Source organism: Hippopotamus amphibius, chromosome 9 (genome assembly GCF_030028045.1).
Source record: "Hippopotamus amphibius kiboko isolate mHipAmp2 chromosome 9, mHipAmp2.hap2, whole genome shotgun sequence".
Lineage (NCBI taxonomy): Eukaryota > Metazoa > Chordata > Mammalia > Artiodactyla > Hippopotamidae > Hippopotamus > Hippopotamus amphibius.
This window is the reverse complement of record NC_080194.1, coordinates 142,240,591-142,253,525: the sequence shown is the minus strand read 5'-3', so window position 1 is coordinate 142,253,525 and position 12,935 is coordinate 142,240,591. Positions and strand designations below refer to the sequence as shown.

The following is a 12,935-nucleotide window of genomic DNA, read 5'->3' as shown; positions in this document are numbered from 1 at the left end:
CGCTGTGCGAAGTGTGAGCCGTGAGCCACTCACCCCGACAGCGCCCACCCCTCACGGCGCCTTTACTCACGATGTCAAGTTGGAGTCTGTTCCGACTTAGTCAGAACTAATCATCTTGTTTCAAGATTATTTCCTGATTTTGGAGTTGAAATAACCTGGACTCAGTTTTCTTTTGTCAAAGAAGTAAAAAAATTACAAGAATAGAGGAGTCTAGAGATCTCTACAAGTTACAAAGCTACATGGCAATACCTTCGAAACAGGTTCTCTACAAACTGAAGAGTTAAAAAAAATTTCAGTAAAAAAAGGTACGTGTGCCCTTATGTGTAAACAGTATAACTATGAGGAAAACATCTTAGTTTGAGGAAGTTTATTGTTACATTTTTGCAATAACAGATGAGGCACAACTATCTCCCGCTTCTCCAACAGCCCGATAAAAAAAGACAATCATCAAGGGTAACAGCGAAATTAAAGTAAAAAAATAACAACGCCTAAGGTTTTGGAGAGAAAAGTGACTGTCATCTATGTGTAGAAAGGCTGTCAATGGTTTCAGTTGACCTTGCGAAGAGCGATCTTGGTCTCTGCTGCCGACGGATCGTGGCACTGGGGGCCCGCTCAGCTCACCGTGAGGAGGGAGAGCGCGGGCCGGTTCTGGGCCGTCCCCACCGCTTCCCGCTCCGCTCAGCACAGTCACGGCCTCTCAATATGAACACGCTTCCGTGTGCATCGGCACCCGACGGTTTAAAGCACAAACAGCACTGGCTGCCCGAGCTGCCCCGGTGCCCTCGCAGACAGGCAGCTCCACCGGCCACGCCAGAGCCACGGGGAGCGCGCCCAGGCGGGTGGCACCCTCCAGGCAGTGACGGCGGGGTCCCGGCAGCCCCGACACAGCCCATCCAGAATGTTCTTTTCCTGTAAACCTCAATCGTTGGCCCCGATCCCGGGGCACGTCCTTTCAGTTTATGAAGAGCCACAGGAAGCAGTACAGAAAAAGCAACTTTTCTCCAGCCAAAAAGAGAGCCGAAACCCCAGCAAACATCGACAGGAAGCCCTGGGCGCCCAGAGAGAGAGGATTTCATGTTGTCCCCTCATTAAAGCCCCATGGTAACACGGATGACTCAGAAGCAGGTTTCCCCTCCCTTCCCTTCTGGGTCAGCATCTGCCTGTTTATCTGCTGGGTGAGGGAGAGCGAGACACTCACCAGGGACGCAGGCCCGGGAACAGCGTGGCCTGGGGGTGGGCCGGGATGGCTGCTCACCCACAGGAACGTTCTGGTGCCACTGACAGAGGAAGCTTTCTCTCTTTTAAATGCTAGGAAGAGTCCTCAACACGCCAGACACTTTTCAGTAGAGTAATACACAGCGGGGACCAGTTTGGAATGCAATGTATTTTTAAACACAGTGAAAGACACCTGGACAGAGTAACTGGACAAGTTAACTGAGTGTAAGACTGACCAGCTCACGCCAACATTCACAGCCTCTGCAGTTTCACCCAGAGAAGACCACGTCCGACAGTCTTCCTGCTACGTGTGCACGTTAGTAGAAGCAAGACGCCTCGATGAGACCCTTGATTCCTGGAAGGCAGCGCAGAGCCTGGGGCGTTAACAAAGGCTCTGTTGGCAGTGGCGCCAGCTCTAGGGAAGCCCCTGAGAGGAAAGGAGCTCTCCGCTTCCTCCAGAGAAGGAAGAGCTCCCTGTAGGTGTCAGAGACGACTCCCCCTCCTCGGAGGAGAGAAGAGTCGTCTGCAAGGCCAGCTGGTTTCAGTCTTTGCTGAGGGGCGGGGGAGGGGTGGGGCAGGCGGGCACAGAGGCAGCGCCCTGTGCAGAGGGGAGGCATCCACACCTTCCACCCCAGGAAGGAAGCACAGGTTGTGGGGGTGTTAAGGCAAGACTACCCCGCGAGCTCTCACTTCCACCCTCTGATCTAACAGCCGGGACCAGGGCCTCTTGGGAAATTGGCACAAGAGACTTAAAAGGCAACACGCTCCCTTGGAGAGGTGGTGAGGACAGCCCGCACTTCACCTCCTTTCACCTCCTACGAACCCCCACCGGGTGACAAAAAGCCTTCCGCAAAGACGTCGCTTTTGGGGTTTTTGTCATTAAAGACAGAGCGTGCGCGCACACACACAGTCCTCGATTACATTGTGTCAGAAAAGGAAGTTTCTGTAAAAAGAAAGGAAGCTGTGTTATTAGGCATTACACGTTAATACCAAAGTGATCGCTTGGATTTTCAGTAGTTTCACTAGTCCCCAGGATTCAGTAGCTAACATCAAAGTGTCACGTCGTCCGGCCTAGAGCGCGGCGGGCCTCGCAGCGTCCCTGAGCCAGGTGTGGAGGGCACGGAGTCGGGACGCCGGCTCCGGGACACTGGGGAGATCTGGCCTGTGGCCGGGAGGCGGCTGAGGACCGCGCGAGTGAGGGGCGTCCTCTTTCACTGCAGCATAATATCTTTCAGATTCTCTTGCAGGATGGTGTCCTTCACAGCATGAAACACGAAGCGGATGTTCTCGGTGTCTATGGCGGTGGTGAAGTGGTGGAAGAGCGGCTTACTGCGATTCCGCCTCTTCCGGTCGAAACACTGGACCAAGTAGCGCTGGACGTCCTCCAGCCTGTGGGGGTCGCCCTTGAAGTCTGGGAAGTGCTTCTTGATGCTGACGGTCTTCACCTTCTCCACCAGGAGGTCCATCTTGTTGAGGAACAGGATGATGGAGACATTGAAGAAGAGCTTGTTGTTGACGATGGTCTCGAAGATGTTCATGGACTCCAGCAGGCGGTTGGTGCGCCGGTCCTCCATGAGCACCTGGTCGTACTCGCTGGACGACACCATGAACAGGATGGACGTGATCCCGTCGAAGCACTGGAACCACTTCTGGCGCTGAGACCGCTGGCCACCCACATCCACCATCTTGAAAGGGATTTTTTTGATAACGAAGTCGTGTTCCACGATGCCCTTGGTGGCCTTCCTGGCCAGCAGGATGTCCTGCTTGCTGGGAAAGTAATTCTATAAAACAGGATACGGGAGAAATTTAGGAGAGGAAGAACAGGAGAAAACAAGAGCAAAAAGATGGGGTGGAAGGGAGGAGAGCTACGGTGATTTCTGAGAGAAGCTGAACCAAATACCAGAAGCAACTTTCATTTACAAAAATATAAATTTACCATGAAACAGAAAGTGAAGGAATTTAACAGCTCATTTGAAAATGAACAGAGGCTCAGCAGACTGAGCAAGAATGATCAGACTCCTCCCTGTGAGGCCCCAGTCTAAAATCTCTTCTACTTTCTTCTCCACAGGAAACGACCATCTTTTTCCCTGCACCACAGCTACCTTTCTATCTTCCTAACTTCTAGGGCACACGCATTCCAAACCCTTACTATGAACTGGTTTAACTCCGGTTTTGCAATGCTATTTAAATTTAGCCTGCAGTATATTTAATATGTTATTCTTGGAGAACTCTGAAAGTCTTTAGCAACACACGGGCAACTGTGGTCACTCAAACCACTCTGATCCTGCACTGTCAGCGGCCCCCCGGTGACTACGACATGCCAGCACTCGGGCCGCATCCCTGCCAAAAATCCAAACAGGGATGAAGCCTCCCGGTCCCACCACCAATCCACAGGGTGTGCAGGGGAGAGAGCACCAGCTTCAATACGCTGCAGGGAATGGAACAGCAAAACTGAGATGTGGGGAGCCCTCCAGGAGACATAACCCAAATACGCCAACAAGTAAACTGAAAGGGAGAAAAAGACGGAAGGAGAAACCTATATATTAGAAGAAGTCTGCGTGTCGCGGACCAGTGGTGATGGATGCACCTTCGGAGGCTGTTGACTCAGACTGTTAAAATAAAGCAGCATCCGCAAGAAAACATTAATGAGACAACTGGGAAAGTCTCAAAACTGACTAGAGATCAGTTGACGTTCTGCAATGAGTACTAATCTTTTTGGAGCAACAATGGCCTTGTGGTTACCCGACGCAACAGACAGTGAAAGCCCTCACCACTGGGGCTGCTCTGGTCTCCACACACGTGTTTTCTAATCCTGGACCACAGACTCTTGGGGTGGGGGTCGTACTCACCAGCTGGCCAATCCGGTCCAAGTTATCCAGGAAGTACTTCACTGATTCACCCTGTTGTGGGGGAAAAAAAGAGTCACCATTCAGTCTTGGTTGAGGGATCCTGATTTGGTAAATGGAAGAACTTAGTAACATGAGTGCTGTTTTGCCTCTGTGTAAATAGGAAGGTGAAGTAAAAAGACTGTTAGCATACATGTGTTTTTTTTTTAAATTAAAAACAATTAAAAAATTAAAAAATGCAATTTCTCTACCTCTGATCCCAAAGTTCAAATTCAGACTGTGTTTTTCAAAGCGCCCCTGCTTGACCCTGGCGGGTGCGGACTCCTCTAAGCTAATCCCTTCCTTCCCAGATGCGGAGACCAGCCTGCTCCAGGCCATGCCACACGGGAGCTGGGACATGAGACTGTGCTCCTGAGAACGGCTCTGCTCCTGGCAGAGCTGGCCCAGTGCACTCGAGGCACTGTCACTGGAGACAGTCCATCTCTGAGAAGAGGCACATGACAAAACATGTTCCAACCTCTGGAAACAGGCCTGACATTCCATTAGCACGTCACACATTTGTACGACCTGATTTACAGTCCTAGAACGAGGAGACTCTTTGGTCTGGATTTCCGTGGTGCGATGACCCGTCTTTCTCCATCCCCTGGACCTTCTCTGGACTGAACATCCACACAAACCGAGAGCATTCAACAGCCAGAAGTGACCCTGCACTTCGCCCACGTCCTGTTCCCGGAGGGAGTCGCGGGACGCAGCAGCACTCACGGGGCGTAAGGAGCCTCGGCGGCCCTTCGATGTCGCTTCAATGGAGCCAACGGAGGAAGTGGCAAGTGAACGGGCAAAAGCTCCCCTTACAAAGTGGGATGCTGAAAATTAACTACACCCCGTGTGCCCAGAGGACGTGGCTTCCTGCAGGATTTCACCCTGAGCCTCCTGGGGAAGCCGCGCCAGCCCCGTGCGTGAGGCAGGTGTGCATTCCGGAGTTTTAAGGAGGAAGGTCACCGGGAAGGTTCTAGATGGCAGCTTTCATAAAACAAGATGAAGGAGGACATGAACAGCAGCCCCTGGTCCCTCCTTCCCCACACGCCCCCAGCAGGCCCGAAGGAAGAAACCGAGGGGTTTCCTTCCGTGAAGAATCAACCTTCCCATTTTAAAATGAAGGCCTGCGGATGATTCAGAAGAGAGCGTCTTGTTTCGGGAACAGAGACGCATCGTCCCCACATCACAGTACAGGTCCTGGCTCTCGGCACAGCCTCCCTCCTCAGAGTCCCCGCGGCGGGGGCACGGGCCGACTGGGCTCCAGGAGGCTGGGCGCTGGGGCCCGCGTGAGCACCTCCCCTCCGGCCCCGCCCCGGCACAGCGCCTCCGCGCACCCCTTCCCACAGCCTGTCTGCGCAGCCTGCCTGCTCCCACAGCCGGCGGCAAGCAGCTGGTGAGGAGGAGCTGCCGGAGCCGACGGCCAGCCCACCTGCTTCATGGCTACTCCCTCCCCGGAAACGCCCGTCTCGTCTCTCCTCCCTCCCTCCGCCTCTCACTCGGCGCCCCCGGAGGCGAACACTCTAGACACTGCCCGTGCGCCCCGCGCATCCTTCCGGGGAGGCCGGGCAGCGGGGGCAGCTCACAGCCCAGCCACTCCTGCCCCAGTCGGGCGGGGGCTCCAGGCTCAATGCCAGTGGGACAAGCCCCCGGCCAGGGCTCCTGGCCTGACTGGGCACAAAACGGCACGGCAACGCAGCTGCCCCGGCGACACGGGTGCAGGGGCTGAAGCCCAACACAGACGCGATGTGGAAAACAGCCGAGGACACAGTTAAGCGCGAGCTAGACAGACGATGAAGGAAGGAAGGAAATCCTTTCCCCCCAGTTTGACTTTAAATATTTCCAGCTATTGAGTTTGAAATCGGGGTCAGCCCAATGGACCTTAGAACACACCAAACGCTAACATAAACGGACCTTCACGTTTCTCCCTCCCGCAGAACGGTCTGCTGCATCACCTCGGCGGCCGTTTCGCTACCTCGGAGGGGGTGACGCAGGGGCGCCTCTGCCGCTTCGCACGGCCAGTGGCCCGGACGCTTTGCAGGAGCCACACGCGCGGGGAGGGGGGAGGACCCGGCCTCCGCCGCGCCACAGGCTGCCGGGTCCGCGCCAGGACCGCGGCCGCGCTACGGCCGAGCCCGCGCCGCTCTGCTCCCCGGCGCGGGCGGGCGGGCAGGGACGGGAAGGGCCGAGGAGCCCGCGGGTGGGGACCAGAAGTGGGCCTGCAACCTCCGCGCTGCGCGCCGCCCCGCTGGGCGGAGCGGGGACCGCAGGTGAGGTCGCTGTGGTTCACCGCGGAGCCTGGAGAGCAGTCGCTCGACGGCGCCGGCAGCGACAGGCTGCACAGTGCCCACGGCGCCCAGCGCACGCTGCTGCTCTGCTCTCACCACCAGGGGCAGGCGGGCCTCTCCGCAGAGGACAGTGCGCGGCAGCCCCCGAGATGAGCCGCTGAGACTCGGCCACAGACGGCGCCCAGGCCCCAGGGCGATGCTGTGAGGAGGCGGGGCCTGCGGGGGCGACTGGGTCACGAAGAGGGAGCCCTCACGAGGGGATCCGCGCCCTCAGTGAGGCACCCCCGAGGGCCGCCCGCAGCCTGCGCCACGTGGGGACACCTGAGAAGACGCCGTCTGGGAACCAGGGAGCGGGCCCCCACCTGACACCGTGTCTGGCCGCGGCGCGATCTTGGACCTCCAACCTCCAGAACTGTGAGAGATAAATGCCTGCTGTTTACGTCCGTGGTATTTTTATTACCACCGCTGGGGTGGACTGACAGCACCGTGATGAAAAAGACAGTGTTATGTGAGGCGAAACGATCCCGGGGTCTTCTCTTGATAGCTGCTGGAGGAACGCAGAAAAGAATACATGGAAAGCGGGCTTTTTCCAACCCTGCTCGGTTTGAAAAATCTAAGTCGCTGAAGATTCATAAGAACACAGATTCGTGGATGAGACAAAACACAACAACTTCAACAGCGCAGAGGCCACCGAGCACGTATTTGACTCGAGCCTGCCCTCCTGACTCAGCGCTCCCAGCAAAGCACTGACTCTTATTAGCTCCAGATGGATGACGGAGGTGGGGCCTGGGGGGAGAAGAGGGGGCTGTCTGTTTACTCAGGGCCCGTGCGGCTGTGCTAGGCACAGACAGGCGAGGGTGACGTGAGGACCGCGGGTGGGGCCCAGGCGCGTTTGCAGCAAGGAGAATCCTCTGTTTGGCAAGTGGACCCTGTTCCTCACCAGATCTTCACCCGCGCCGCCACCGCTGAAACGCACACTCCGGGCCCACGTGCAAAGCCTGTGGCCCGGCATTATCAGACGGACCCTCCTGCACACCCGGCCCTGGCCCTGTCCTGACGGTCCCCCCTTTACTGAAGCTGCCCCTGCAACGCACGTGGCCTCCAGCACCTATTCAGCCCATTTAAGCCCAAGGATAGAGCCTCAGCTCTTCCAGCACTGAGCAAGCCCACTCTGGTCACACCTCTTCCTCTGCCAGTAATCAGATCCAGTCTCCATACTTGGGTGAATTCTGGTCCTTTCTGTTCAGTGTCACGGGGGGGTGTGTACACAAAAGAGAGCCCATCCCGGTCAAGAATGGCTGGCAGAGGCCCCACAGGGGATGGAGAAAGGACAGAGGTAGGTGTGGGTGAGTCCGAGATGCAAAGGTGGAGGCAGGGAGAAAGCAAGGGCCAGCGAGTGGTTACAAAGGAAACAAACATTAACGTCCACTTCGGGGCAGGCAGCTTCCCAGTTCCTAGTCCTGTCTGTCCACACACCAGCCGTTCCTGTGCTCCTGCATGCGGCAGAATGAATTCTAAAATCCTAACACAGGGCTTGTCACTGGCAAGCCAGAGGATTCGAAAATGTAGTTCACTCATTTAGACACAACAGATTAGAAAGACAAACTTTAAAACTGCCGTATATTACAAACAAACTATTCCAAAGGTCAGATTTTCACTTCCATTGCTTAATAAGTATCGAATTTAATACTTAATTGCCACTTAATAGAGATGCTAACCCAAAAACCTGTTTGAATAGAGAACTTTTAAAAATACTTTAAAAAGTATTACATAATGACCGAAAGAAACTCTGCGTTTGAATTCAGGCTTTGCTAAATTAGTACCTATGACATATCACTGGGATCTTGCAAGATTAAACTGTATCACAGCAGGACTTCCCTGGTGGTATATGGCTAAGACTCTGTGCTCCCAATGCAGGGGCCCCGGGTTCGATCCCTGGTCAGGCAACTAGACCCCACATGCTGCAACTAAGAGTCTGCATGCTGCAACTAAAAGATCCCACATGCTGCAACTAAAGATCCCACATGCCACAACTAAAAGATCCCGCATGCTGCAACGAAGACCCTGCGTGCCGCATCTAACACCTGGTGCAGCCAAATAAATTAAAAAAAAGTTTTTTAAAGAAGGAACAAAAATTAAAAAAAAATTGTATCACAGCTCTGAAAGTAATTGGAAAAAGGGAAAGCATATTAATATACATTAGAAAAATAAAGATTCTCACATTTTACTTTGGGTGCCTATAAACTGTCTGCTGTTAATTATAATCCTAACATATTAGGCAAAAGATTCACTGGCCAAGTGCCCAAGGCACAGAGCTGTCGGCTGCAGCACTTTCACATCAGGAGACTCGGGACAACCCAAACGCCCGTACCATCAGCTCTGCGTGGGAATGAAGGGCCTCAAGGGACCACTACAGGGTGACCTACATACAGTTAAATGAAAAAACCAAGATGCCAAATAGAATGTGTAGTATGCTTCCTTTTGTACAAGGAATGGTGGGGAAATGGAAACATCTATATGATGTGCTAACAGTTAAAAAAGGAAACCTGGAAGGACAAACCAGAATTAGTAAACAGGGCGACATACAGGGACGGGAGAACAGGGAAGGTGGGGTGGGGGGACGCAGACCTCTCTGAATGTACGTTGACTTTAGAACAACACAAACATCTTATATAATCAAAAACAAAATTAAATTAAAAAATCACCCCCTCAAATGTTAAGCAAACTAAAGCAAAGGCCCCTAACAGTGTATCAGGCTGGAGGCATCGCCCCAGGACTGGGGGTCTCGCGCCTCCCGCCAGGATGCGGCGTGCGCGGGCGCTCTGGCCTCGCTGTGCAGGCTGTGCTTAAGTCCCTGTATCCAAGCTCCAAGTCCCCTGCCCGAGATCCTGACAACGGCTGCCCCTTGGCAGCTAAGGTGAGACCCCAGGAAAAGGCCCAAGACGCCCAGGAAGCCTGCCTGGCTTGGGTGTGTCTCCCTGGCCTGTGCAATGGGGTTGCAGCCACAGGCCAGAGTGCCAGGCCCCTGCATCTGGGATTCTTCTGTTTCTTAAACTGAAGTAAGATCTACGTGACAGGATTGACCATTTTAAAGGGGACACACAGAGGCATTCAGGCTGTGCCCCCACCTCCCACACCCAGTTCCAAGGCATTTCATCACCCCAAAGGGGGCTTGTGGGCACAAGCAGTTACCCCCCGGGTCCCCGACAACCACTCACCAGTCTCCATCGCTATGGATTTGCCCGCTTTGAATATTTCATACAAACGGAATAGTTGCACACCATGTGCCTGTTTGTGTCAGGCTTATTCCACTCAGCATCCTGTTTTCAAGGGTCACCATGTTGTAGCTGTTGTCAGGGCTTCATCCTTTCTTACAGCTGAGTAATATTCCATTGTAGGATGGGCCCTGTTATGTTATTCATTCATCAGCTCATGGACATTTAGATTATTTCCAGCTTTTGGCTACTGAGAATAGTGCTATGAACACCCATGTAAAAGTTTCTGTTTGAACATCTGTTTTCAATTCTTTTGGGTATATAGTCCACCTAGGAGTGAAATTACTGGGTCACATGGTAATTCTATGTTTAATTTTTTGAGGAACCACCAAACTGTTTTCCACAGCGGCTGCACTGTTTCACGTTCACATCCGCAAGGTACTAAGGTTCCACATCCTCACCGACACTTGTTATTTTCTGGTTTTTAAACTGTAGCCATCCTGGTGGGTGTGACGTGGCATCTCTTCATGGTCTGGTCCCGGTGTGACGGTGGGTCTGTCTGTAGCACCATGAGCTCATCGATTTTTATACATCAGAAGCAAAGATGGCAAAGTGTAAACACATGTTACTACTGGGAGTATGAGTATCTGTCAGGCTCATCATGTTAAGTGTTTCATACATGGGGCCAGGAGAGAAGCACGTGTGAAAACGCTGCAAGAAGGGCACCCAGCACCCGGCGTGAACATCCTGCCTCACTCATTCCCTTTATCCTTTGTTCTCTTCCCTTCAGTTTACACAGGACCCTTGAGCAGCGCGGGTCTGACTGGCACAGGTCCCCTTACATGCAAGTTTTTTCAGTAAATACGTACCACACGATCCGAGGTTGGCTGAATCTCCGGGTGTGGAATCGCAGATATAGAGGGCCAGCCCCAGCCCCATGTTGTTCAAGGGTCAACTGCATGTATTTCTTTTTTTAAGCCACCTGAGAGGAAGTTGTCCACGTACCCCTACAAACTTCAGCGGACATGTCCTAAGGATAAGGACGTGTGCTGCTGCAACCATGGCAACCCCAGGAAACTCAATGCTGACGGAACACTTTTATCCTGGCTGCACTGCCGCCCCCAGCACAGAATTCAGTCTAGAGTCAAGTACTCATTTAACACTCATGTCTCTTTCGCCTCCTTTAATCTGAGATACTGATCTTTTTGAAGAACACGGATGGCCCCACCCCCACCCCCGGCCCCAGGTGGGGGGATTTTGTGATGTTTCCAGTCTTTATCATGACAGTTGCAAAATGGTTTTCCAATGAGCGCTACAACCACTGGTCTGTGGCTGACATTCTGCTGTAAGCAAGAGTCCCCGTCTCTCCTGTGTATCTATTCATTATCTACATGGAGTCACAGATGTCCGTATTTCTCAAGGTCTGCAATTCGCTAGTGCCCTTCATAATTTTGCTGCTTGAACCAAAGACGGTGTTGGCCCTTTTTGGCCCTTTGCATTTCCCTATTAGTTCTGAAACCAGCTGTCAATCTCTACTCCCCCCCCACCCGCCAAAAAAAAAAAAACCCTCAAAACCTGAACAGCCTTTAATTCCTCCTGGTAATGCTTTATAAGTTTTCTGCACAGAGGTTCTACACATCTTTTCTTAGATTTATTCTTGAGTATTTAACTTCTTATGGTGCTTCTCGAGCGACATCTTTAAACATTTTTCGTTTCTAATTCGTAGTTGCTCGAGTGTAGAAATGCAGTCAATTCTCGCACATGGACTTGTGGCCAGGGACTCTGCTAAGCTTCACATCCACCCCAACAGCGTGTCTGTACTTTCTCGTGAACGTTCCAGGTACACAAGCATATCATCTGTGAAGGAGGACATCTTGATCTCTTCCTGTCTCTGGCCTCACAGCGCTGGCTGAGGGCGCCGAGGCGGTGCTCAGTGCAGCTGGCTCGACAGCGCAGCCAGCCTGCTTCTGTCTCAGAGGGAAAACTTTCAAAGTGTAATTATTAAAAACGATTCCCGTGGTTCCACTTCCGGCATGAAGGATTAAACTCCTAGCAAAGACAGTCTCCTGCAGACAACCATAAACTCTGGACGGAACACAAAAAAACGAAGATCGGAGGGTTCTGGAGAGTGAGCGGAAGCAGGCGCGCTTTTGGGGGGAGCAGAAGCCGGGAGGAAGTGAAGGGCGCAGGCGAGTCCCGTGGCTTTGCCCGAAGTCAGCCACAGTCCTGGGGCGTGGCAGCTAACGTCCTATGGAAAGGCTCCCCTCTCTTGGGCCAGAGGAGCCAGGGAAGGCGCCCAGACAGCCAGGACTGGCGGCGGCGGGCGGGGGCGTGGAGGGAAACCTCAGATTCTGAGTCTAAACGCTGCCTGAGACTCTGGCCGTCCCTCACCCACACGTGCACGGGCCCCGGAAGGGGTCTGAGCGGAGAGCTGAGCCACCACCCACACAGGCAAGACAGAGTCGGGACTTTTGGTCTCACCAAGTTAATTGCCAGCTAAAGCAAAAAACGTCAACACTGATGGGTGAACATAACAGGATCTGGAGTCCCTAAAAGGACACTCACAAAGTCCAGGATGCAATTCAAAATGACTCAATACATGGAGGGCCAGGAAAACAGCACTCATCTTCAAGGAAAAAATGATCAACAGATACCAGCTCAACCCAGATACTGGAATAATTAGACCAAGACTTTACAGCAGCTGTTATAATATGTTCAATTAGGTTAAGAAATGCTTATAATGAATAGACATAAAAAAAAAAAAAACTTAGCAGATAAACAAAATATAGAGAGCCAAGTAGAAATTTTAGAATTAAAATGTATAATATCTAAAACAAAGAATTTAACGGATGGCCCTAACAGACTGGAGATGACACGGGAAAGAACTACGGAGCTTTGAAATTAGAGCAACAGAAATTATCCAATCCCAAAAAGAGGGGAAAAAAGATGAAAAAAAGATAATGACTCCAGCATCTGTGGGGTCAATTTCCAAAGGCTGAACATACCTTAACTGGAATCTAACAAGAAAGAACAGGGAGAACCATGCAGAAAAAGCAGAAAACTTTCCAAATTTGGTCAAAGACATAAATTTACAGATTCCAAGAAGCTCCGCAAATTCCGAACACAATAAATACGAAGAAAACCATACCAAGGATATTAGACAACACACTTCTGAAATAACCCATGGGTCAAAGAAGTCACACTTTTCTGGTCTGACATGTAAAGAGCTTGGCAGTTGTCACTCCCGTCTTCACAACAAGGAAAAAGCTCAACAAACTGAGAGTCAACAACTCTTCTTAGATCCATCAAAGAATTGATGCTTCGGGGCCAACTGGAGA

At 52.2% G+C, this 12,935-nt stretch overlaps 1 protein-coding gene across 2 annotated transcripts in view; it reads right to left on the bottom strand.

Moving 5' to 3' along the window:
- Positions 1 to 352: 352 nt before the first annotated feature.
- The window catches only part of GNA12 (G protein subunit alpha 12), a 105,724-nt gene continuing 93,141 nt past the window's right edge, over positions 353 to 12,935 (bottom strand). For both annotated transcript variants that reach the window (XM_057749132.1, XM_057749133.1), the window contains 2 exons: positions 4,065 to 4,115; positions 353 to 2,996 (listed from right to left, as the gene is read on the bottom strand). In XM_057749132.1, coding sequence (XP_057605115.1) covers positions 2,427 to 2,996; positions 4,065 to 4,115 — 621 coding nt within the window. In that variant the 3' untranslated portion in view covers positions 353 to 2,426. The remainder of the gene's footprint in view (positions 2,997 to 4,064; positions 4,116 to 12,935) is intronic.